This window comes from Bombina bombina, chromosome 12, assembly GCF_027579735.1.
Source record: "Bombina bombina isolate aBomBom1 chromosome 12, aBomBom1.pri, whole genome shotgun sequence".
Taxonomy (NCBI): domain Eukaryota; kingdom Metazoa; phylum Chordata; class Amphibia; order Anura; family Bombinatoridae; genus Bombina; species Bombina bombina.
In genome coordinates this window covers 133,019,987-133,047,985 of record NC_069510.1, presented here as the reverse complement: position 1 = coordinate 133,047,985, position 27,999 = coordinate 133,019,987, and the positions used below count along the sequence as shown (strand labels likewise).

Sequence of the window (27,999 nt, the reverse complement as noted above, 5' to 3'; positions counted from 1 at the left end):
GTATGACGCCGGAAATAAAGAAAATATTTTGCGCCAAAAAAGTCCGCGCCAAGAATGACGCAATAAAATGAAGCATTTTCAGCCCCCGCGAGCCTAACAGCCCACAGGGAAAAAAGTCAAATTTTAAGGTAAGAAAAAATTGATTATTCAAATGCATTATCCCAAATAATGAAACTGACTGTCTGAAATAAGGAATGTTGAACATCCTGAATCAAGGCAAATAAATGTTTAAACACATATATTTAGAACTTTATATAAAAAGTGCCCAACCATAGCTTAGAGTGTCACAAAAATAAGACTTACTTACCCCAGGACACTCATCTACATGTTATATTATTATTCATTGTTATTTAACGTAAATCTATGGTACTATTGTAGAGACTTTTTCAAGACCTACTCATTATGGGTAGTCCGGATTGAATACTGTAAAAATCATTGCCACTAATCCATAAGGACAATATAAGAACATGGACATTCTGGATTTTTTGGCAAATACTATGGAGCCTCTATTGTCTAAATTGTAAAAGCTTTTGTTACAGACATGTTTATTCCAAATAAAAATTTAACAACAAAAAAAAAACAAAACAAAAAAAAACAACAACTTATCTTTACCCTGTAATGTAAGTTTAACACAGGAAGAAAATAATTGCATGGGTGCTGCAATTTGTGCCTCTAAACACAACAAACAAGGGTTAAATTGAGCAGGCTCCAGAACCATGTCAGACATGCTTGTCACTATCCCCACGGCCTTAACCATATGTCAGAATAATGCCCAGACTATGAAAAGTTGTAACAAAAAGGTAAGAGCTGGTAAACAGTTAATGCCCTGCTTCAAGCTGTATTTCTGACTAAAGGGGGCAAAAAGGAAAATAAAAAACGCTACTTTAGATTAATAGACAGGCTATGCTCGAGTGAGCGTTGCCGCTCCGACTAAAGAATCCCTCCACACCTCAGTATATTGAGATGCCTCCTTACCACCACCGCTTGCTCTGAACTCTAATAGCGCTATGAGCATTGAAGTTCCCACACAGAAACACAGCCGCAACGAAGAGATTCACCTCCGTAGTTAACTGTGCAGAGAGGCAGGGCCGATTATGTGACATGAAAAACCTCCCGCGGAACAGGAAAGGAGAGGGTGTGGCCAAGCTGTTCCATATGCCACCATTGTATGAATGAGCAAAACGAAACAAAAGTAAAAAGCACCCAACACACCTAAAAAGAGCGCTCAGTTAAAAAAAACAAAACAAAAAAAACTCTAAACGTCTCTCAAACATTGTGCCTACAGACATGTCTTAGCGAAGCCCTTACACCAGGGTGAGCTAAAAGGGTCCCTATACAGTGTTAGGTGTACAACATTCTAAGTGCCCTTTCTCTCATCTGGAAGACCAGCACTTACCTGTGCAGCTGTCCGACATGAAGACAGTCCCTAGGTATGAGAGGACACCTCCTTCCTCACAGCGACCTGGCCAAAATGTAGATAACAAAGTAACCAACATTGTTGAAACTAGGGCAGCAAATGTGGGGAAAACGCAGCAAGCACCTCTTTGCAAGTTCCCCACTGCTTTAAAGCCACCACAGCTTGACCGCAAAGACTAACGTGGAGCATAGCTATACCCTGAAACTTGCTTGAAGTAATCCATCTTCTTCATAAAAATATGACACACTAAACTTCACCTCCTTCATGTACGAGAGTCAAAGACAATGACTGGGGTTTATGGGTAGGGAGGTGATACTTAACAGTTTTACTGTGGTGATCTTTGCCGCCTCCTGCTGGCGAGGAGTGATACTCCCCACAGTAATTAAGATGAACCTGTGGACTCACCACACCTTTAGAAGAAATGAGCAGTTCTGAGTTTCAGAGTTGACTAGAAGGATTTTAGCAGTAGACTGGTTTGAGACGATACAATATGTTGTGTGTGATAGCTGCATGTGCTAGGGAAGCTACGTTCAGACGTTAAGCCATACACACACACATATATATGTGTGTGTATTGTATTATCTATTTAGTAATTTTCCCTAAGGACTTGCTCCCAGGCTGGTCTGGACCAAGACTGCATGTGACTCTAGAAATAGTGCAGCTTTTGGAGAGTGCTATAGCACCATAGCTGAGCAGTATTTCAGGGTCATGTGATATGTTCCCGGTCCAGTCTGGGAGTACTGTTCCTCTTTCCTTGTGCTTAAGGGTGATTACAAAAGTCTGTGAACCCTGACTAGTTCCCACATACACATTGCTCCACTGCATTCGCTGGGGAATCAGCATGCATTGGGAAATGTTATCACAAAAAAAACAACTTACTGGGATATAAAACCCAAATTTTTCTTCTCGTGATTCAGATAGAGCAAGTGATTTTAAACAACTTTCTAATTTACTTCTATTAAATTGTCTTTGTTCTCTTGGTATCTTTTGTTGAAAAGCAGGGGTGAATGCTTAAGAGTCGGTCCATTTCTGGAGCACTATATGGCAGCAGTTCAAGATTAGAATCCATTTGCAAGAGCACTAGATAGCAGCACGACTTCCTGATGCCTACCTAGGTATCTCTTCAACACAGAATATAATGGAAACAAAGCAAATTTGACAATATAAATAAATTAGAAACTTTTTTAAAATGGTATGTACTGTGTTTCATGTTCCTTTATAGTCCCCAAGCTATTTACAAACGCACACCGCAAAACCACCACTAATCAAATTGCACATTTCAATTTTTTTGTCCACACTTGTAATGTAATAATCAGCAGTGCCTTACCAAGGATAAAGTTACCACAAATGTGAAAGAAATGTTGAGGCCTATTCATACTACATACATATTTTTCGGAGAAAAAAAAAAAAAAAAAAAGAATTTGGGTTTCTGAACTCAAGACTTTCCTTGTTACAGTTTTAAACCATCAAATAAATACATATTATTGGAACTATTGTTACATAAAAACACAAACCTTGGGGCAGCGTGTAGAAACCACTTCTGCACTTATCACATTTTGGACCAGTTGCGCCATACTTGCATGAACAATTCCCAGAGCTGAAACACAAATTGCATATTATGAGATTCAGGAAACAGTACAAAGCTAGTGTGGTTTTATTTCTGGTAAACATGGGAGAAAAATCTAAAACAATGAAATACATATAGTATAGAACAATCTGAAGAAACTTCAAAAAAGGGGAAGATGGTTCTTAAAAGGACTTTATACTCCGTGCACCCACCTGTTAGACAGTGTACACTTATTTTCATATAACCGCATGCAATAGACACTACTTTAAAGAAGAATATGCACAGATACTGATGTAAAAAAAAATCTGTATAAATAAATATATATATATATATATATAAAGAGAAAAAAGGCTGGGACACCCACTGAAATAGGCTTGGAAAGCAGGAAGAGCAGACAACCCCCTCCCCCGCGTATGAAAAATGAAATTTATGCTTACCTGATAAATTTGTTTCTTTCTTGACACGGTGAGTCCACAGATCATCATAATTACTATTGGGAATATCACTCCTGACCTGCAGGAGGAGGCAAAGAGCACCACAGCAAAGCTGTTAAATGCCACTCCCTTACCCACAACTCCCAGTCATTCGACCAAAGGGAAGGAGAAAGGAAGTAATAAAAGGTGCCTGAGGTTTATGAAAAAATAAACTGTCTGAAAACAGGGAGGGCCATGGACTCACCGTGTCAAGAAAGAAACAAATTTATCAGGTAAGCATAAATTTATTTTTAAAGACACAATGAGTCCACGGATTTCATCCTTACTTGTGGGATTTCACCTCCTGGTCAGCAGGAGGAGGCAAAAAGCACCAAAGCAGAGCTGCTATATATAGCTCCTCCCTTCCCTCCCACTCCAGTCATTCTCTTTGCCTACGTTAGTATAGGAAGAGGTAAAGTGAGGTGTTAGATTAGATTCTTCAATCAAGAGTTTATTATTTTTAAAGTAGTGCCAGAGAGTGCTGCTTTGTCCAAGGGTGTAGCCATAGACCATATCAGTCTCTTTAGTAGAGGTCTTGGTGGCTTTAGAGCGATAGGAACTGGTGGGACATAATTCTCACTGCGCCTCCTATATATTGATGCTGCCCTAATGCAGATAGCCTAAGCACATTTAACTCAGGCTTATCTTATTCCACAGGGCTATGGGAGGGAGAGGACCTCTTAAACCTGCAGGGCTGTCCTGCTGTCGGACAGCATTTAAGGCAAGTGCTAACTTTATACATTCTGGGGAGCAGACTCAGATTAAAGCAGGCACTTAAACTTTATTTGAATAAGACTAATTATGGGCAGCTTCATGTACAGGCACTGGGGCTGGGAGAAAGCTTACAGTATTTTACAACATTTATCTGTTTAAGGGCAGTCTGAAAAGGGGATATTTTGGTTCCTTTTCAGTTTTTTTTTTTATAGTGGTTACGGTTCCTACGTATTTTTACTCCGGTATAGGAGAAGTTACGCCCGCGATGGGCGGGGTCACATTTTCGAGCGCTGCTGTGCGTTTCCTGCGCAGTTTTCAGCCGACTGAGGTGGATGTTGTTCTTGTAGCTCTAGTACCGCATGTCTTCTGAGCAATCAGACAGGCAGTTGCAGAGTTTGTGAGCTCCTGTGTGTCCGGATCGTGCTTTTCATCAATAATAAGAAGCAGTCAAGTGTTCCGGTCAGGGAGCGAGTCTGGTGGCAGGTAGGCACCTCAGCGGAGTTGCTGAGGTGTATAGGTGTCAGTTTTCTCGTTTTTGCTCATCTATTGGGAACGTTTTTTTGCTTCACAGTAAAAAAGTTGCGATTTTAAAGTTTAAAGAGACAGTATCGTTTTCTTTTTTACTTTTTTCAATCATCAAATATTTTGTTATTTATTTGATTTGGCCATATGCAATTTATCCTCTTAAGGAGACAATAAGGTTTTTTAGTTTATTTTCTTAAGAGACAGTAACGTTTTTGAAAAAAAGAAATATTTTTCTTTTGTATTTTGAGTATGGACATAGAAGCAGTGCAAAATGTTACTTGCTCCATATGTTTGGATGCTAATGTGGAACCACCAATCCCCTTTTTGTCCCTCATGTATTAAGAGGGCTTTAAAGTGTCAGTAAACATAAAAAATAATGTTATATAATTCTGCACATAGTGCAGAATTATATAACATTATATTAGTGTTATCGTTATAAAACCTTATATTCCCTTTGAATTTATGCCGCAGCTTTCTTCCCAAGCGTCCCAAGATTTAACGCCCGCTCAAGCAGTGCCCTGTACTACTCCAGTGACCGCTGGAGTTACTTTAAAGGACATAGCTGCGGTTATGTCTTCTACAATTTCTGATGCGCTGCCTGCTTTTCCTATGTTGCAAGGCAAGCGTAAGAGGAAGGACAACAATAGTCAGTGAAGTGTCTGATGCAATGGGGGCAATCTCGGATGTACCCTCTCAGGGAAATGAGTTGGAGGTTCTCTCAGAAGGAGAAATTTCAGATTCAGAAAGTGCATTACCTTTTACCGATTCAGAGGTTGTATCTTTAAGGTTTAAGCTAGGACACCTCTGCCTGTTACTCAGGGAAGTGTTGGTGACTTTGGACGACTGATTCTACAGTGGTCATTGCTCCTGCGAAGTCAAGTAAATTGGACAGATATTTTGAAGTTCCTTCTTACTCAGATATTTTTCCAGTACAAAAACTAACTTCGGAGATTATCTCTAAGTAATGGGAGGGACCCGGTATTCCTTTTTCTCCATCCCCTATTTTCAAGAAGATTTTCCCTATAGCGGACGCTATCAGGGAAACTTGGCAGACTGTGCCTAATGTGGAAGGAGCTATTTTCACTCTAGCCAAGTGAACTACTATTCCCATTGAGGATAGTTGTGCTTTTTAATATCCCATGGACAAAAAGTTGGAGGGTCTACTTAAAAAGATTTATATTCACCAGGGTCACCAGTCTTGGAACAAGGGTAAACAATCAAAGAAGCCTGCTGTTGATTCCAAAACAGCATGAAGGGCATGCCCCAAATCCGGAACCGGATTTGATAGGGGACAGGCTTTCTTTTTTGTTCAGGCTTGGGTTCCAGACGTTCAGGATCCCTGGGCGGTAGACAGTGTCTCAGGGATACAAACTGGAATTCAAGAATTTTCCTCCCAGAGGAAGATTTCTTCTTTTAAGATTATCTGCAAACCAGATAAAAAAAAAAAAAAAAAGGCATTCTTACATTGTGTAAGAGACCTCTCCTCCCTGGGAGTAATTGTTCCCATTCCAGCACAGGCACAGGGGCAGGGGTTTTATTCAAATCTGTTTGTAGTTCCCAAAAAAGAGGGAACCTTCAGACCTATATTAGATCTCAAGAGTCTAAACAAGTTTCTCAGAGTTCCATCATTCAAGATGGAAACTATTCGTACTATTCCATTGATCCAGGAGGGTCAATTTATGACGACAGTGGACTTGAAGGATACATATCTTCATGTTCCTATCCACAGAGATCATCACAAGTTCCTAAGGTTTGCTTTTCTGGACAAACATTTTCAGTTTGTGGCTCTTCCTTTGGGGCTGGCCACGGCACCCAGAATTATCACAAAGGTTCTAGGGTTTTTGCTGGCGGTTCTAAGACCATGGGGCATTGTGGTGGCGCCTTATCTGGACGATATTCTGATCCAGGCAACATCTTGTCAACAAGCAAGGTCCCATACCGACATTGTACTGTCCTTCCTGAGGACTCACAGGTGGAAGGTAAATTTGGGAAAGAGTTCCTTAATACCAAAAGCAAGGGTGACTTTCTTGGGAACTGTAATCGATTCTATATCCATGAAGATTTTTCTGACAGAGGTCAGGAAATCAAAGATTCTAGATACCTGTCGAGCCCTTCAGTCCAATCCTCGGCCGTCAGTGGCACAGTGCATGGAAGTAATCGGACTGATGGTGGCAGCAATGGACATCATTCTGTTTGCTCGGTTTCACCTCAGACCTTTGCAGTTAAACATGCACAGGCTGTGGAATGGAGATTATACAGACTTGTCTCCTCGAATAACACTGGAGCAGGAAACAAGGGATTCATTTCAATGGTGGTTGTCCCTGGAACATCTATCCCAGGGAACATGCTTTCGCAGACCACCTTGGGTGATTGTGACAACAGATGCCAGCCTTCTGGGGGGGGGGAGCTGTCTGGGGTCCTCTGAAGGCTCAGGGAGTGTGGACTCCGGTGGAATCTGTTCTTCCTATAAACATCCTGGAACTGAGAGCGATCTTCAATGCTCTTCTGGCCTCGCCTCAATTGGCTTCGGCCCAGTTTATCAGATTCCAGATGGACAACATAACGACAGTGGCTTACATCAATCATCAAGGAGGAACGAGGAGTTCCTTAGCGATGACCGAGGTAGCCAAGATAATACGGTGGGCGGAGGCTCATTCTTGTCATCTGTCAGTGATCCATATCCCAGGAGTGGACAACTGGGAGGCAGACTTTCTGAGCAGATAGACTTTTCATCCAGGAGAGTGGGAACTCCATCCGGAAGAGTTTTCCAACCTGATTCTCAAATGGGGTCGGCTGGAGTTGGATCTCATGGCATCTCGTCAGAATGACAAGCTCCCGAGATACAGGTCAAGGTCCAGGGATCCCCAGACAGAACTGATAGATGCTCTGGCAGTTCCTTGGTTCTTCAATCTTGCATACCTTTTTCCTCTGTTTGCGCTTCTTCCTCAAGTCATTGCCAGAATCAAAAAAGGAGAGGGTATCAGTGATCCTCATTGCTCCTGCGTGGCCTCGCAGGATTTGGTATGCAGATCTGGTGGACATGTCATCCCTGCCACCTTGGAGACTTCCATTGAGGAAGGACCTTCTCATTCAAGGGCCCTTCCTTCACACAAATCTAGTTTCTCTGAAGCGGACTGCTTGGAGATTGAACGCTTAATCCTATCAAAGCAGGGGTTTCTGATTCGTCATAGAGACCATGATCCAGGCTCGTGTGTGACTAGAAAGATTTACCTTAAGATATGGCGTAAATATCTTTATTGGTGTGAATCCAAGGGCTACTCATGGAGTAGAGTTAGGATTCCCAGAATTTTGTCCTTTCTCCAAGAAGGAATGGAGAAGGGTTTATCGGCAAGTTCACTAAAGGGTCAGATCTCTGCTTTATCTATTTTGTTAAACCAACGTCTGGCGGATGTCCCAGACGTTCAATCCTTTTGTCAGGCTTTGGTTAGAATCAGGCCTGTGTTTAAACCAATTTACTCCTCCATGGAGTCTGAATTTAGTTCTCAAAGTTCTTCAGGGGGTTCCGTTTAAGCCTATGCATTCCTTAGATATTAAGTTGTTATCTTGGAAAGTTTTATTTCTTGTTGCCATTTCTTCAGCTCGAAGAGTGTCTGAACTTTCGGCATTACAATACAATTCTCCTTATCTTATTTTTCATTCAGATAAGGTAGCTTTACGTACTAACCTAGGGTTCCTTAATAAGGTTGTTTCAAGCAGGAACATTAATCAAGAGATTGTTGTTCCTTCCCTGTGTCCTAATCCTTCTCAAAAAGGAATGTCTTTTGCACAATTTGGACGTGGTCCGTGCTTTGAAATTTTATTTACAAGCGACTAAGGACTTTCGTCAGTCGTCTTCTTTGTATGTCGTTTTCTCTGGAAAACTTAAGGGTCAGAAAGCTACGGCTACCTCTCTTTTTGGCTGAAGAGTATCATCCGTTTTGCATATGATACTGCTGGACTGCAGCCTCCTGAAAGTTACAGCTCATTCCACTAGGGCTGTTGCTTCCTCATGGGCATTCAAAAATGAAGCTTCTGTAGAACAGATTTGCAAGGCTACAACTTGGTCGCCTCATCACACTTTCTAAATTTTACAAATTTGATAGTTATGCCTCGGCTGAGGCTGTTTTTGGGAGAAAGGTTCTTCAAGCAGTGGTGAATTCCGTTTTGGTTCCCTGTCTTGTCCCTCCCTTATCATCCGTGTACTCTAGCTTTGGTATTGTATCCCACAAGTAAGGATGAAATCCGTGGACTCATTGTGTCTTTAAAAAGAAAAGAAAATTTATGCTTACCAGATAAATGTATTTATTTTTAGACACAATGAGTCCACGGCCTGCCCTGTTCTCTGAGACAGGTTATTTTTGTAAACTTCAGACACCTCTGCACATTGGCTTTTCCTTTCTCTTCCTAACTTCGGTCGAATGACTGGAGTGGGAGGGAAGGGAGGAGCTATATATAGCAGCTCTGCTGTGGTGCTCTTTGCCTCCTTCTGCTGACCAGGAGGTGAAATCCCACAAGGAAGGATGAAATCCGTGGACTCATCGTGTCTAAAAAGAAATAAATTTAACAGGTAAGCATAAATTTTCTTTTCATTTTCTTTCTAATGACACGGTGAGTCCACGGATCATCATAAATGCTATTGGGAATCAATACCCAAAGCTAGGGACAAGACAGTAAGCCTAAATCGAAGGCACCACTGCTTGAAGAACCTTTCTCCCAAAAACAGCCTCAGCTGAAGCAAAAGTATCAAATTTGTAAAATTTTGAAAAAAGTATGTAAAGATGAACAAGTGGCAGCCTTGCAAATCTGATCTACAGAGGCACCATTTTTGAAATCCCAAGTAGAAGAAACCACCCTCATGGAATGAGCCGTGATGCCAGACACCAAACTTTTCTTCACTTTCTGCGATGAGATTTTTTTTTTTTTTTTTTTAATGAAAAATGTTCTGCGGGTCATTTTAAAATAAAATTTTAAATAATGCATTTAGACTACAGCACCAGCTCAATGTGCACTGTGTTGACTAACTAGAGAATAAAGCAATTTTTAAAATTTTATAGAATAATGCAGCAGCTGAAAATTGCAAATTGGCTGCAGACAAAATAAAGTTTTTTTAAAATTTCTCTTGAATAAATAGTTTCTTTTTTCTCTTGGTCTAACATCAAGTGAAAACATCACAAGTCACAGCTTTGCAGACCAGGAGAGGCTATGGGGCGGGGTTGAAAAAGACCCTGAGAGCCAGTCAACAAATACAAACTTGCACAGTGCAGCCAGAGCACAGCTCTGATGGAAGAGAACAGCCTGATGTGGAACAGCAATGCAAAGTGAAAGCACTAACAGTTCTTGCATGTGTCCTGTTCTTTCTGCAGACATGTTGCATTTTCTGCGATGACATCTCAGATCACAGCAAGTTCTGCCTTGGGGGCCGTGATTTTCTCAGGAGGCTGCTAACCAGCAGTCTCATATGCCAAGCGAATAACACTCCTCAACCAGCAAGAAAGAAGTAGCCATAGCTTTCTGACCCTTACGCTTCCCAGAACAAACAACAAATAAAGAAGAAGACTGGCGAAAATCCTTAGTCGCCAGCAAATAATATTTAAATGCACGAACTACATCAAGATTGTGCAACAAACGTTCCTTATGAGAAGAAGGATTAGGACACAAAGAAGGAACAACAATTTCTTGATTAATATCTGAAACAACCTTCGGAAGAAAAGGTGGTACTGCATATTGCTTTAGGTTATCAGAATGAATAAGGAAAGGAGCTTCACACTAACGCTGAAAGCACAGAAACTTTTCTAGCCGAAGAGATAGCAATCAAAAACAAAACCTTCCAGGTTAACAACTTAATATCCAAAGAATGCATAGGCTCAAATGGAGCCTGTTGAACTCTCAGAACTAAATTAAGACTCCAAGGAAGAGTCACAAACTTAAACATAGGCTGGATTCTAACCAAAGCCTGACAAAAAGACTGAACATCTGGCACATCCGCCAGACGCTTATGCAACAGAATAGATAAAGCAGAAATTTGACCATTCAGGGTACAAGCAGATAAACCCTTCTCCAGACCCTCCTGGAGAAAATCCTCGGAATCCTGCCTCTAATACAAGAGTAGCCTCAAGATTCACACCAATACAGATATTAATGCCATATCTTGTAATAGATCTTTCTAGTCACAGGCTTACGCTCTTGAATCAGTCTCAATAATAGACTCCACACTTAGATAGAATCGAGCGTTCAATCTCCAAGCAGTCAGCTTCAGAGAAACGAGATTTGGATGAAGGAAGGGACCCTGAAGTAGAAGGTCCTTCCTCAATGGAAGACTCCAAGGTGGGAAGGACGACATCTCCAACAGATCCGCATACCAGATCCTGCAAGGCCACGCCGGTGCAATGAGAATTACTGACGCCCTCTCCTGTCTGATTCGAGCAATGACCCGAGGAAGAAGGGCAAACGGAGGAAACACGTATGCCAGACTGAACTTTCAAGGAACTGCTAGAGCATCTATAAGTACAGCCTGAGGATCCCATGGCCTCAAGCCGTACCTCGGGAGTTTGCCATGAGATCCAACTCCGGAAGTCCCCATTTGAGAATCAAACTGGCAAACACCTCTGAACGAAGCTCCCACTACCCCAAATGAAAAGACAGTCTGCTCAAAAAATCCGCTTCCCAATTGTCCACCCCTGGAATGTGGATCGCAGATAAACAATTGTGAGCCTCCGCCCACTGAATAATCTTTGCTACCTCTATCAATGGCAAGGAACTCAGAGTTCCTCCCTGATGACTGATGTAAGCCACAGTCGTAATGTTGTCCGACTGAAACCTGATAAACTGGGTTGAAGCTGAGGCCAAGCCAGAAGAGCATTGAAGATTGCCCTCAACTCTAGGATATTTATGGGAAGAGCCAATTCCTCCCGAGTCCACAGACCAAGAGCCTTCAGCAAACCCCAGACAACTCTCCAACCCAGCAGACTGGCATCCATGGTCACAATCACCCAGGTAGGCCTGCGAAAACAGGTTCCCTGGGAGAAACGCTCCTGAGACAACCACCACTAAAGAGAATCTCTTGCAGCCTGATCTAGAACAATCTTTGGAGACAGATCCGTATAATCCCCGCTCCACTGTCTCAGCATGTATAACTGCAGAGATCTGAGATGGAACCGAGCAAACTGAATAATGTCCATGACTGAAACCATCAGACCAATAATCTCCATACACTGGGCTACCGACAGCCGAGGAGAGGACTGAAGAGCCAGAAATTAATGGAACATTTTTTTACTTTCTTGCCTCTGTCAAAAAGATCTTCATTTCCAGAGAATCTATAATGGTTCCCAAAAATACCACTCTTTTAGCCGGAACCAAAGAACTTTTTCCTAAATTCACCTTACAACTGTGGGAGCGCAGAAAAGACAACTCTGTGTGGGAGTTTGCTAGATGAAAAGATGGCGCCTGAACCAGAATGTCGTCCAGATAAGGAGCAACCGCAACCCCCTACACAATCTGAGAACTGCCAGTAACGCACCCAGAACCTTTGAAAACACCCTAGGAGGTGTTGCAATACCAAAAGGGAGAGCCACAAACTGAAAATGTTTGTCTAGGAAGGCAAATCTCAGAAACTTGTGATGATCCTTGTGGATGGGAATATGCAGATACGCATCCTTCAGATCTACTGTAGTCATGAATTGAACCTCTTGAACCAGAGGAAGAATTGACTGAATAGTCTCCATCTTGAAAGATGGAACTCTGAGAAACTTGTTTACACACTTAAGATCCAGGATGGGTCTGAAAGTTCCCTCCTTTTTTGGAATAAACAGATTGGAATAGAAACCTAGTCCCTGCTCCTGAACAGGAACTATCACTACCATGTCGGAAAGATCCTGAACACAACTTAATAATGCCTCTCTTTATCTGGTTTACAGATAACCTTGACAGATGAAACCTGGAACATCCTTTACCCAGGCTTGAGCAAACAAAGAAAGCCTGCCCCCCGCGCGATCCATTCCCAGATCGGGGGCAGACCCTTCATGTTGACTTTGAGTCAGTAGTAGGCTTCTTAGATTGCTTCCCCTTGCTCCAGGACTGATTGGACTTCCAAGAGGGCTTGGACTGATCCTGCTTGGAGGAGGAGGAGGACGACGAGGACTTACCAGAGAATTTACGAAAGGAACAAAATTACTCAGACGACCCCCTTCTGTTTATTTCTCCTATCCTGAGGAAGAGAATGACCCTTCCCTCCAGTGATATCAGAAATAATTTCAGCCAAACAAGGTCTTCCCTTTATAAGAAATGGATAAAAGCTTAGATTTAGGCGATACATCCCCAGACCAAGACTTTAACCATAAAGTCCTGCGCGCCAAAAAAGCAAAGCAGGAAATTTTTGCTCACAACTTGATGACCTGTAAAGAAGCATCCGCAATAAAAGAATTAACCAATTTTAAAGCCGTAATTCTATCCTGAATTTTCTCCAGAGGAGATTCTTGTTGAATAGAATCAGACTATGCAGCCACACTGTTAAGTGTCGCAATACACGCAGCAGGTTGCCATTGGAACCCCTGGTAAACATACATCTTTTTAAGTAAGGCTTCTAACTTCTTATCCATGTGATCCTTAAAAGAATAACTATCCTCGATAGGAATAGTGGTTCTCTTAGCTAAAGTGGAAATAGCTCCCTCTACTTTTAAGGAATCTTGGCAGACTGTTCCTAAAGAGTCCGCAATAGGAAATATCTTCCTAAAAATAGAAAGAGAAAAAAGGAATTCCAGGCTTCTCCCATTCCCGTGCAATAATTTCTGAAACACAATCTGGAACCGGAAAAACTTCCGTCAGAGAAGGAACCTCAAAGAATTTGTTAAGTTTACTAGCCTTCTTGGGAGTAACTATGATCGTCGAATCAGAGTCATCCAAAGTAGCCAAATCCTCCCTGAGTAACAAACGTAGGTGCTCCAGCTTAAATCTGAAAGAAACAACCTCAGAATCAGCCAAAGGAGTCACACTATCAGAAACTGAAATTTCACCTTCAGACCCTACAGAAATATCTTCTACCTCATTCCTATGGTAAACATTAGAAATAGCTGCAACAGAATCAGAACTCCTTTTACACTTACCCTGCAACACAGGAAAAGCAGACAAAGCCTCAGATACAGCAGAGGATATATGAGTAGCCATATCCTGCAAAGAAAACCCAACCTGAGATGAAACGCAGGGCACTGCATGTGAAGAGGATTGAGATTTGGATGATTGGGGAAAAAGCTGTGTTACAGCTTGAACAGGAGACTCCTGAACAACAGTCTCCATAGCAAAAGAAGGCTCCGAGTCAAAAAGCATATCCCTGTAATGTAATGTTCTCTACACATGAGGAACAAAAAGGGATAGGAGGTTCCACATTAGCATCTAGACCAGTGCTTTCCAAACTGTGTGTCGGGACACACTAGTGTGTCGGCAGCAGTGTGTAGGTGTGTCCCTGCTTCAGCACAAATTTTTTTAAATTTAAATTATTTTTTTTAAATTGTTTTTTGGTTTCTGACTTTCCACCTGCTTGCTACGCATATCACATGGTTGACACGTGAGTGATACCTAGTGGGTCACAGATCATCTTAACCAATTGGCACAGCTCAGTGGGAACTGAAACTATTACCATTGACAGATTTGGCGGCACATTGGCTCCTGACTGCACGTGTAGTCTCCTTAATTGGCTCGTGACTGCAAGTGTAGCTAGTGAGTGTGACAGCAGTGTGTTTGCAGTGCGGGCAGTAGTCAGTCGGACTCACAGAGCTCTGAGGGCGGCAGCTTAAACGCTGAGCTGAAGTCAGAAGTCAGAGGGATTTCTTTGCAACTAGCTCTCAGTAGAGCATTGCTGCTCCTGTCCTTGATATATGGATAGGAAGTAGAAGCTTAAAAATGCTTGATGATGAAATGTGAGTGTCTTTATCTAATATTACACCAAATATTCCGAAACTGTGTTCATCTCATCAACCTCATACATCCCATTAAAATAGTAAGTAGCCATTGGTGTTATTAAACATGTTTTTTAATTCTTGCACATACATAGTGTTCTTGTAAATACATTTTGTTATTATATAATTTATGTATGTGTCCGTATCTCTTAAAACAAGTTAGTTTAACCTCCTTTTTGCTAGTACAACTAAATTACTGTGTCGCGAAATGATGTAGGTCTACAAAGTGTGTCACCAACATGAAAAGTTTGGAAAGCTCTGATCTAGACAGAGAACAAGTAACAGCCTGCAAGTCCTCTTGGTCCATCTCAAGCACACAATTCCAAAATAAAAAAAAAATAAAAAATTGTTTTTTTTTTTTATTAAAAATAAAATCCGTGATCACTTTAAGAAAAAATAAAAAAAAGTATTTTAACAGTGAACAATGTACCCAGGACCCCTGCAGCACACCTCCACAAAACCTTGCTGAGGTGCTTACCTGACCTCCTCCAACCGGAACAAGCAAATCAATCTTGACTCCAAGAAAATACAGCACCCGGACCGCACACACTAACAAGCAGACCGCAGCCAACAAGACGTCCTCACCACAGCAGCTCCTAAGGATTAAGGGAAGAACGCAGGAAAACTCGCGCCACGGAAACTCCACCCATCGTGGGCGTGCCTCACCACCTCCCGGCCGGGATGAAACTAAACACTACAAACAGCCCCCGGGAGGAACAGAGCGCGACACGCTCCAAAAACAACCGCTGAGTTAAAGTGGAAGAAAAAAAACAGAAAACACCTTAATGCTGAAACACATTAAGCAGATAAAAAAAGCATAATATAAAGAGAGCTAAATAGCACTCTTAACAGAGCCATCCTCACACAGTGCCCCACATAAAGAAGACAAATTCTGCCTTAATAAAAAAAATCCTGCACATAAGCAGGATTAATATTTCAAATTAACCCCATAAGTGCTAAAACTTTTCTGTGCTCTTCTCAGAAAAATAAAAATAGCACTTACCTCCATCACAGACTGCCTGGCAGCACACTAGGTTTGAAAGGGTTCCTTCCTAACATGGACCTGTAAATACAGAAAAAAAGACTAAGTAAACCTACATAGTCTTTTACTAAAAAGGGCAGCATCAACAACCTGGGAGGCACAGAGGGGATTATACCCCCCAAGTTCCCAAAAGCTTAAAAGCCACCACTGCTCTACTGAAGAGACTGAAGTGGACTACGGCTAAACCACAGAACAAACCTTTTCTGCTTTAAAAATAAACTTTTGATTGAAGAATCAGACACCTAACTTTACCACCTCATTGCAACTACAAGCAAAGAGAATGACAGGGGGTTGTGGGTAAGAGTAGTATTTAACACCTTTGCTGTGGTCCTCTGCCTCCTCCTGCAGGTCAGGAATGATATTAGTAATTATGATGATCCATGGACTCACCGTGTTATTAGAAAGAAAGACCATTTACAGAAACTGGAGCCGCAGGAATCTGTAGACATCAGTATACATCTAAAACTTTGGGGCTTGGACAGGAGTCTAAAAAATCAGCACAATGTTATTAAAAAAAAAAAAAAATAAGAAAAGCTATACATCGCAGGGGTGTGGAAATAAAAAAAACAAAAAAACTACTTGTCCAAGGGACTAAAGCAGGAGCCCTATCTACTTGTCCCTCGTGACAATCTACTTGTCCTGATTCGCAAAATATTTTAACCAAAAACAGAATTTATGCTTACCTGATAAAATTACTTTCTCCAACGGTGTGTCCGGTCCACGGCGTCATCCTTACTTGTGGGATATCTCTTCCCCAACAGGAAATGGCAAAGAGTCCCAGCAAAGCTGGCCATATAGTCCCTCCTAGGCTCCGCCCACCCCAGTCATTCGACCGACGGACAGGAGGAAATATATATATAGGAGAAACCATATGGTACCGTGGTGACTGTAGTTAGAGAAAATAATTCATCAGACCTGATTAAAAAAACCAGGGCGGGCCGTGGACCCACCGTTGGAGAAAGTAATTTATCAGGTAAGCATAAATTCTGTTTTCTCCAACATTGGTGTGTCCGGTCCACGGCGTCATCCTTACTTGTGGGAACCAATACCAAAGCTTTAGGACACGGATGAAGGGAGGAAGCAAATCAGGTCACCTAAATGGAAGGCACCACGGCTTGCAAAACCTTTCTCCCAAAAATAGCCTCCGAAGAAGCAAAAGTATCAAATTTGGCAAAAGTGTGCAGTGAAGACCAAGTCGCTGCCTTACATATCTGGTCAACAGAAGCCTCGTTCTTGAAGGCCCATGTGGAAGCCACAGCCCTAGTGGAGTGAGCTGTGATTCTTTCAGGAGGCTGCCGTCCGGCAGTCTCATAAGCCAATCGGATGATGCTTTTAAACCAAAAAGGAAAGAGAGGTAGAAGTCGCTTTTTGACCTCTCCTTTTACCAGAATAAACAACAAACAAGGAAGATGTTTGTCTGAAATCTTTTGTAGCCTCTAAATAGAATTTTAGAGCACGGACTACATCCAAATTGTGTAACAAACGTTCCTTCTTTGAAACTGGATTCGGACATAAAGAAGGTACAACTATCTCCTGGTTAATATTTTTTTTTTTTTTTTTTTTTTTTTTTTTTTTTTTTTTTTTTATTTGTTATTTTTACATATTGTACATCAAGCAAAATTCAACATTCAAAAGGCGATGCAGCGTTACAAACAGAGATGTTGTGGGTTGGGTTTGCCTTTTCTTTTAAGGCGTTCATAGTCCTGGTTAATATTTTTGTTAGAAACAACCTTTGGAAGAAAACCAGGCTTAGTACGCAAAACCACCTTATCTGCATGGAACACCAGATAGGGCGGAGAACACTGCAGAGCAGATAACTCTGAAACTCTTCTAGCAGAAGAAATTGCAACCAAAAACAAAACTTTCCAAGATAGTAAATTAATATCTATGGAATGTAAAGGTTCAAACGGAACCCCTTGAAGAACTGAAAGAACTAGATTTAGACTCCAGGGAGGAGTCAAAGGTCTGTAAACAGGCTTGATCCTAACCAGAGCCTGAACAAATGCTTGAACATCTGGCACAGCTGCCAGTCTTTTGTGTAGTAAGACAGATAAAGCAGAGATCTGTCCCTTTGGAGAACTTGCAGATAATCCCTTTCTCCAAACCTTCTTGTAGAAAGGAGAGAATCTTAGGAATTTTTATCTTATTCCATGGGAATCCTTTGGATTCACACCAACAGATATATCTTTTCCATATTTTTATGGTAAATCTTTCTAGTTACCGGTTTTCTGGCCTGAACCAGAGTATCTATCACAGAATCTGAAAACCCACGCTTTGATAGAATCAAGCGTTCAATCTCCAAGCCGTCAGCTGGAGGGAGACCAGATTTGGATGTTCGAATGGACCCTGAACAAGAAGGTCCTGTCTCAAAGGTAGCTTCCATGGTGGAACCGATGACATATTCACCAGGTCTGCATACCAAGTCCTGCGTGGCCACGCAGGCGCCATCAAGATCACTGAGGCCCTCTCCTGTTTGATCCTGGCTACCAGCCTGGGAATGAGAGGAAACGGTGGAAACGCATAAGCTAGGTTGAAGGTCCAAGGCGCTACTAGTGCATCGACTAGAGTCGCCTTGGGATCCCTGGATCTGGACCTGTAGCAAGGAACCTTGAAGTTCTGACGAGACGCCATCAGATCCATATCTGGAATGCCCCATAGTTGCGTCAACTGGGCAAAGATCTCCGGGTGGAGTTCCCACTCTCCCAGATGGAATGTCTGACGACTCAGAAAATCCGCTTCCCAGTTTTCCACACCTGGAATGTGGATCGCAGATAGGTGGCAGGAGTGATCCTCCGCCCATTGAATTATTTTGGTCACTTCTTTCATCGCCAGGGAACTCCTTGTTCCCCCCTGATGATTGATATACACAACGGTCGTCATGTTGTCTGATTGGAACCTTATGAATCTGGCCTTTGCTAGTTGAGGCCAAGCCCTGAGAGCATTGAATATCGCTCTCAGTTCCAGAATGTTTATCGGGAGAAGAGACTCTTCCCGAGACCATAGACCCTGAGCTTTCAGGGATTCCCAGACCGCGCCCCAGCCCACTAGACTGGCGTCGGTCGTGACAATGACCCACTCTGGTCTGCGGAAGCTCATTCCCTGGGACAGATGGTCCAGGGTCAGCCACCAACAGAGTGAATCTCTGGTCTTCTGATCTACTTGAATCATTGGAGACAAGTCTGTATAGTCCCCAATCCACTGTCTGAGCATGCACAGTTGTAATGGTCTTAGATGAATTCGTGCAAAAGGAACTATGTCCATTGCTGCAACCATCAACCCTACTACTTCCATGCACTGCGCTATGGAAGGACGAGGAACAGAATGAAGAACTTGACAAGAGCTTAGAAGTTTTGATTTTCTGACCTCTGTCAGAAAAAAATCCTCATTTCTAAGGAATCTTATTATTGTTCCCAAGAAGGGAACTCTTGTCGACGGAGACAGAGAACTTTTTTCTATGTTCACCTTCCATCCGTGTGATCGGAGAAAGGCCAGAACGATGTCTGTATGAGCCTTTGCTTTTGACAGGGACGACGCTTGTATTAGAATGTCGTCCAAGTAAGGTACTACTGCAATGCCCCTCGGTCTTAGAACCGCTAGAAGGGACCCTAGTACCTTTGTGAAAATCCTTGGAGCAGTGGCTAACCCGAATGGGAGGGCCACAAACTGGTAATGCTTGTCCAGAAAAGCAAACCTTAGGAACTGATGATGTTCTTTGTGGATAGGAATATGTAGGTACGCATCCTTTAGATCCACGGTAGTCATAAATTGACTTTCCTGGATAGTGGGTAGAATCGTTCGAATGGTTTCCATCTTGAACGATGGTACCCTGAGAAATTTGTTTAGGATCTTCAAATCCAAAATTGGTCTGAAAGTTCCCTCTTTTTTGGGAACTACGAACAGATTGGAATAAAATCCCATTCCTTGTTCCTTTATTGGAACTGGGTGTATCACTCCCATCTTTAACAGGTCTTCTACACAATGTAAGAACGCCTGTCTCTTTATTTGGTTTGAGGATAAGTGAGACATGTGGAACCTTCCCCTTGGGGGTAGTTCCCTGAATTCCAGGAGATAACCCTGAGAAACTATTTCTAGCGCCCAGGGATCCTGAACATCTCTTGCCCAAGCCTGAGCAAAGAGAGAGAGAGAGAGAGTCTGCCCCCACTAGATCCGGTCCCGGATCGGGGGCTACTCCTTCATGCTGTTTTGTTAGCAGCGGCAGGCTTCTTGGCCTGCTTACCCTTGTTCCAGCCTTGCATCGGTTTCCAGGCTGGTTTGGGTTGTGAGGCATTACCCTCTTGCTTAGAGGATGCAGAATTAGAGGCCGGTCCGTTCCTGAAATTGCGAAAGGAACGAAAATTAGACTTATTTTTGGCCTTGAAAGGTCTATCTTGTGGAAGGGCGTGACCCTTTCCCCCAGTGATGTCTGAAATAATCTCTTTCAATTCTGGTCCAAATAGAGTTTTACCTTTGAAAGGGATGTTAAGCAATTTTGTCTTGGATGACACATCCGCTGACCAAGACTCTAGCCAAAGCGCTCTGCGCGCCACGATAGCAAATACTGAATTTTTCGCCGCTAATCTAGCTAATTGCAAAGCGGCATCTAAAATAAAAGAGTTAGCCAACTTAAGTGCGTGAACTCTGTCCATAACCTCCTCATATGGAGTCTCTCTACTAAGCGAGTTTTCTAGTTCCTCGAACCAGAACCACGCTGCTGTAGTGACAGGAACAATGCACGAAATGGGTTGTAGAAGGTAACCTTGCTGTACAAAAATCTTTTTAAGCAAACCCTCCAATTTTTTATCCATAGGATCTTTGAAAGCACAACTATCTTCGATAGGAATAGTAGTGCGTTTATTTAGAGTAGAAACTGCCCCCTCGACCTTAGGGACTGTCTGCCATAAGTCCTTTCTGGGGTCGACCATAGGAAATAATTTCTTAAATATAGGGGGGGGGGGGGACAAAAGGTATGCCGGGCTTTTCCCACTCCTTATTTACTATGTCCGCCACCCGCTTGGGTATAGGAAAAGCGTCGGGGTGCACCGGAACCTCTAGGAACTTGTCCATCTTGCATAATTTCTCTGGAATGACCAAGTTGTCACAATCATCCAGAGTAGATAACACCTCCTTAAGCAGCGCGCGGAGATGTTCTAATTTAAATGTCACAACATCAGGTTCAGCTTGTTGAGAAATTTTTCCTGAATCTGAAATTTCCCCATCTGACAAAACCTCCCGCATGGCCCCTTCAGATTGGTGTGAGGGTATGACGGAACAATTATCATCAGCGCCCTCCTGCTCTTCAGTGTTTAAAACAGAGCAATTGCGCTTTCTCTGATAAGTAGGCATTTTGGATAAAATATTTGCTATGAAGTTATCCATTACAGCCGTTAATTGTTGCATGGTAATAAGCATTGGCGCACTAGATGTACTAGGGGCCTCCTGTGTGGGCAAAACTGGTGTAGACACAGTAGGAGATGATGTAGTATCATGTTTACTCCCCTCATCCGAGGAATCATCTTGGGCAATTTCATTATCTGTGGCAGTACTGTCCTTACTTTGTTTGGACGCTATGGCACAATTATCACATAAATTTAAATGGGGAGACACATTGGCTTTCATACATATAGAACATAGCTTATCCGAAGGCACAGACATGTTAAACAGGCTTAAACTTATCAACAAAGCACAAAAAACGTTTTAAAACAAAACCGTTACTGTCTCTTTAAATTTTAAACAGAAAACACTTTATTACTGAATATGTGAAAAAGTATGAAGGAATTGTTCAAAAATTACCAAAATTTCACCACAGTGTCTTAAAGCATTAAGAGTATTGCACACCAAATATCAGAGCTTTAACCCTTAAAATAACGGAACCGTTTACAAATTTAACCCCTATACAGTCCCAGCTATAGCCTTTGCTGAGACCCAACCAAGCTTAAAGGGGAATACGATACCAATTGACGCCTTCTAAAAGCTTTTCCAGCAAATTTCAGATCCTCACACATGCATCTGCATGCCCTGCTCTCAAAAAACAACTGCGCAGTAATGGCGCGAAAATGAGGCTCAGTCTACAACTAGGAAGGCCCCCTGACTGGAAAAGGTGTCTAACATAGTGCCTGCCGTTTAATAAACGTTCCCCAAGTTTATAAATGCAAATTGTCAGCATAAATATGAATAAAATGCCCAAATAAAGCAATCGATTTAGCCCATAAAAAATGTCTACCAGTTTTTTAGCCCATATTAAGCCCTTTATTCTGTTTGTTTGACTAAGAAAATGGCTTACCGGTCCCCATGAGGGGAAATGACAGCCTTCAAGCATTACATGGTCTTGTTAGAAATATGTCTAGTCATACCTTAAGCAGAAAAGTCTGCTGTTTCCCCCAACTGAAGTTACTTCATCTCAACAGTCCTATGTGGAAACAGCAACCGATTTTAGTTACTGTCTGCTAAAATCATCTTCCTCTCACAAACAGAAATCTTCATCCTTTTCTGTTTCAGAGTAAATAGTACATACCAGCACTATTTTAAAATAACAAACACTTGATAGAAGAATAAAAACTACATTTAAACACCAAAAAACTCTTAACCATCTCCGTGGAGATGTTGCCTGTGCAACGGCAAAGAGAATGACTGGGGTGGGCGGAGCCTAGGAGGGACTATATGGCCAGCTTTGCTGGGACTCTTTGCCATTTCCTGTTGGGGAAGAGATATCCCACAAGTAAGGATGACGCCGTGGACCGGACACACCAATGTTGGAGAAACTGTATTTAAATCAGATTTTTATTGATAACACTGCAAAACACTACTACCATTGAGTACACGTGCACACTCCTGAGCTCTCATGAGCCTACCTAGATTTACTCTTCAATAAAAGATACTAAGAGACTAAGCAGCTGCTCTATCTGAATCATGAAAGTTTAATTTTGACTTTGTCACTTTAAGTATACGAATAATAATAAAAAAAAAAGCTAAGCATCTCAGTGAACTTTGCGACTCATGAGGGATACTGAGAGCATGCCAGAGAGGGAGTGCCCTTTACCTTCACACCAGTATGACAGTGCTCTGTTTAAGAATCAGAGTTGCTGAAACTAACTTTAAGGGAGTCAAGAGGAAACGCAAGTGATGCTTAGTGTACAATAGCACGGTGAGTACTATCCATGCTATAAATGACTAATGGAAAAACAACATAAAAAGAAATTACATCTGGTAACTATGGAGTTTATCATTCCCCCCTCACCACTGCTCTGCCCCTGTCCCCTCCAGCCTTACTGTGCTTAACACCAGGGCTGAACTGGGAATAAAAAGTAGCCCTGGAAAAATGTAAGACCAGCCCTACAGTCCATAGAATATATGCACGCACTATAAAAATATATACATAATTTAATAAACTGACACAAAAAGGTAAACTTAGATTTTCAAGATTCAGATAAAGCATGTAGTTTCAATACAATTTTTAATTAATATCTTATCTGATATACTTTGCTCTGTTGGTATCCTTTGTTGACAAGCACATGTACATATGCTCAGCAGCAACATAGCACTACTGGGAGCTAGCTGACGATTGGTGGCTACACACATGCCTCTTGTCATTGGCTCACCAAATGTGTTCAGCTAGCTCTCGGTAGTGCCTTGCTGCTAGAGACTCTGCAGGGGTTAAACCTGTTACATGTATTTAAAACAGTGCAATAATAAAATGCTCTAACTTGTGTCCCTATTAAAAAAAAAAAAAAAAAAAAAAAAAAGTTGCTTGGCTGGAGCAACTGTAAGCAATAATAATGCAATTACTATGCATTGAAGTGAAGGTAAACTTACCTTCTATTCGATAGAGTATTAGATTTTTTGGCCCCAATCAATAGGAGTTTAATTCATATTTTTTTCCAGTCTTACCGTAAACAAAGATATCACCGCTTTACAAATTGGACCAGCTTTAATTTTTTATATTTTTTTTTTAGTCTCAATGACGTTTTTAGCTTGTCCAATTGAAAAGTGTGTCGTTCAACGAGGCGGATGACGGCGCCAAATACTATTTATAAAGGCACTTTGCTAAAAATAAAATTGAAAGAAATTGATTAATTGTGGCCAAAAAACAAAATACTCGATCGAATAGAAGGTAAGTTTCCCATCACTTTAACTGCTGTATGTAAACAAATGTTACTGCAAACAAAACTTGTCGCTTTCTTCTTCAGAGAAGTTCACAATTTTTATTCAGTTTAATCAGTGAAAAACTCCATGAAAAAAAAAGCCTGCTGCTATCTTGTTCACTGTGATAGGAAGTGATTTTGGAGGCTGAAATTACATATATTAACCCCCTCCCTGATAACATTCCTGTGAGATTCTAACAACCTCAGTCTCCCACTGCACTTAAAGGAACATGAAACCCCAAACTTTCATTTTTCATGATTCAAATAGAGCACGTGATTTAAATTTTGTTTTCCCATTTACTTCTTTTATCCAATTTGCTTCATTCTCTTGGTATCTTTTTTTGAACAGCTATGCATTACTGGGAGCTATCTAAAGACATCTGGGGAACCAAAGAAGAGGCATTTTTTTTGTGCAGCAAGCACCCAGTAATCTGAGCCTACCTAGATATGCTTTTCAACTAAGGATACCAAGAGAATGAAGCAATTTTAAATAGAAGCAAATTGGAAAGTCGTTTAAAATCACATGCTGTCTGAATCATGAAAGAAAAATGTTGTGTTTCATGTCCCTTTAACTGGTTAACTGTTTCAGATGTGTAATTTTAACCAGACTATGAGCAAGGTGGACAAGGAGCATTTACAAATTGAAATATATAGTTTGAAACCTACCACCTTCTCAGGCATTATGTATGTGCCGTTTCTGCATACAGGAGACCGTTATTGGTGGGGGTGGGGTACTATCAATCATCAACTTCCCCTCACAGCTCCTACCTTGTTCCAGCTCCACTCCTGAAGCAACCAAATCCTCGCACACGGTCTGATAGGTCTGGGTAAGAAACAAAAAAACAGCCGCCACTCCACGCTTGTACAAATAAAAGCTTCTTTATTGAAAGACTAAAAAGGCAAAACCAGCCGTCAGAGCTTAGCAGGTCAGACCTATCAGACAGTGTTCGAGGATTTGGTTGCTTCTGGATTTGCGTTTGAATTGGGGAATAGGTGAAGTTCCCCGTATCCCCTGTGCACCTGACCGGAACCATCCTACTGCTGCAAGTTCCCGAGGGGAGCGCTGAAGAGGAGACACAGAGCGGTGTCGCAGAGGCAGTGTAACAGCGTGATACATAGGCTGAGCGAGACCGTGAGTATACTGGAGCGCTTACCAACGGACTAACGCTCCAGCTCCACTCCTGCCTGCCGCTGTGTCTTGTAGGCAGGAGACAGAGAGCACTCGCTTCATTCCACCCCTCCCCTTTCCCTGGAGCGGCCGCATTGTTGTTATGTGCTCAAAGCAGCCGGTTGCTCTGTGGCCTCCCTCCCAGCATTAAAATACTGGCTCCTTCTTTAAAGTGAAGATCAATTTTGATGAATTAGGGCCCGGTTTTTAATAATCCTATTAAAAACAAGGGCACTTTAATTCATCAAAATTTACATTTCAAGCTTTTTTTTTCTTCAAAAAGTACCTTTTAATCCTGAGAGCCGCTGCAGCGTCGCAAGTCCTCTTTGGGGGTCCAAAATGATGAATATGGGTTCATCCAATCACAGCGTTCCCTCAGGCCATGATCCCTCCGGGGAGGGGAAGAAACGCAGTGATTGGAGGAAGTCGGATTAGTCATCTCTGACGTAACCAGAGGCTTCCGAGGGACGGGTGAATCGATGGAGCAGCTTTCAGGATTAAAAAAGGTACTTTTTTTTTTTAAGAAAACGATTGAAATGTCAATTTTGATGAATTACACAAAAGCACACATTTGTAAAATGGCAGTTTTACTTTCGGTTTGTGATCTCAGTAGCAGCTGATCAATCTATAGAAGAAGTCTAAAAGCAGAGCCCATGCAGGAGCGTGAAGAGGAGGGAAAGCCACTTACTTATATTTCCCCCTAGGGATGTCTGCAGTCTGAAACTTAGGGTATGCAATCATTATAGAAACTCCCACACAATCTCCTGCTCTCTGAGAAACGGCTCAAATACATAGCAGATGCAGTTAACCCCACAGCTGCCAAAAAGGCTAAAAATGCAGTCACCTCTGCTAGCTAGCTGCTGGGTTAACTGCATCTACAATGTATCTGATATCAGCAAGGCACAGCATTTCTGAAAAGGAGCAGCCCCCACCCCTACTGCTATATGCCTGTACTGGATTCCTGGACAGGAGCAGGGCTCATTTTCAGTCAAGATAAAATGTTTAAAAAAATTAAATAAAATAATAAAATAAATAATAATAAAATAAATAATAATAAAATAAATAATAATAAAATAAATAATAATAAAATAAATAATAATAAAATAAATAATAAAAATATACATACATGGTTTGTATTTTTATGCTCCTAGAGCAGAGTGTATTGGACATTGAGAAACATGTACATTAAGATTCTGTAGTGTTAAATAAACTTTATTGAAAAAATTAAGGTGCTATAGTAATTTAACAGAAATTGCTATTAAATCACAATCGTTTTTTTTTTTTAATTGCGATTCAACCCACCCCCCCATGTCGCCCAGCCCTAATACACAGGAACAAACCCCAGTTCCAAAGCATGATAAAAAATGTCCATATTATATATTAAGGACTTTGTGCATTGTCACTTTAAGAAACCGACAGATCATCTCCATAACCGTTGAACCACATGGTACCAAGCAGTTTAAAATACACTTGGACAATAGCCCCTCCAACTACTGAGACATTAACACTTGGGGGCAGGAGTCAACACCGCTCCATTCTCAGACGGAGAAGAAAGGCGGTGTCACGTGACCAGACTTCAGCAACCTGCTGAAAATGGTACCACTCTGTTCCTTAGCTAAGAAGGAAAGCCGAGTCAAAATGGCGCCTGTTACATTTCATTGGAAGCACAAATAGAAACAGTGAGATTAATTCCTGGGCAGCATTACCAATACAACGCCGATTATCACACAAAGTACAGAAAGCGGTCAACACTGCTCCGACTGGGAGCGGAAGATAGAGGGAGATACGAAAATCGTTCTGAGGAGTGCACTGTGCTTTTAACAAAGGGCGTGCTTCTTGACCTGATATCTCCTCAAAACACATATTAAATTTTGTGACATGCATTGCTTTCTAAGTGGAAGGACATTGAGGTATTATTTTAAACGCCCATCAGAACTGAGGTGTCAGATCTTCATATCTGAGAAGTTACTCTCCAAGCTATCAAGTGATAATATTTCACTAGTCCTTAAAATATGTAAAATAAAAACCTGGCACCCCCAGATCTAATTTTACCTCCAGAAAAAGTCTGCATCCATATCTGCCATTTATACAAATAAAAATGGCCCCAAACAACTGGTTAACCCCTTCATTACCCAGAAAAGGGAATCAGTCAGTCTCACAAACTTGTCACATCAAGGATATATAATTTCCCAATTAACGTCTGCAGAGTCCTTTAAAGTGCAGTCTCCCATACTTAGAAGACAAGAGGTACTTACCTGCATCTAGCTGTCCAGCAGGACAACAGCCTACATGGTGTAAGGATGCCACTCCTCACAGAGATCTGTAGAAAAAAGAAAGAACAGAGTAAATCTACTGTGGCTTTCTATACCATAGGCAGCAAATCTGTTAGGAAAACGCAGCAAGGGCCACCTTACAAGTTCCTAACTGCTTCAAAGCCACCACTACCCTACTGAAGAGATTGACGTGGACTACGGCTAGACCCAAAAAAAATAATCTTGCTTGTAGCGAAGAAAATCAATTTTCTTCAGACACCAGAACTTCACATCCTCCATTGACAAAATGCAAAAGAGAATGACTGGGGTTTGTGGGAAGGGGAGTGATACTTAACAGCTTTGCTGTGGTACTCTTTGCCTCCTCCTGCTGGCCAGGAGTGATATTCCCAACAGTAATTGACGACGTTGTGGACTCACAATATCTTAGGAAAGAAAAGAGCAATATCTTCTAAGCGCAATAAAATGAGGTATGCCTGTATAAAAAATATTCATTTGTGACCCGCACTCTAATAATCTGCACAGTATAAATGTGTTCCATTTGTGACCCCACCCTCTCCTAGTCATCCGCACAGTATAAATGTGTTCCATTTGTGACCCCGCCTTCTCCACAGTATAAATGTGTTCCAATTGTGACCCCACCCTCTCTGATCTCTCAGATGTTCTTGTGCTCTAAAATGAAAACTAGTTTCGGTGTTGTTCAGAAAGAAGGGCCTAGGGCATCTGTAGTTGTCCCAT

At 41.8% G+C, this 27,999-nt stretch overlaps 1 protein-coding gene across 1 annotated transcript in view; it reads right to left on the bottom strand.

Moving 5' to 3' along the window:
- The window catches only part of MEGF9 (multiple EGF like domains 9), a 217,202-nt gene that overhangs the window by 127,148 nt on the left and 62,055 nt on the right, over positions 1 to 27,999 (bottom strand). Inside the window, exon 3 of the mRNA XM_053695645.1 lies at positions 2,932 to 3,014. Coding sequence (XP_053551620.1) covers positions 2,932 to 3,014 — 83 coding nt within the window. The remainder of the gene's footprint in view (positions 1 to 2,931; positions 3,015 to 27,999) is intronic.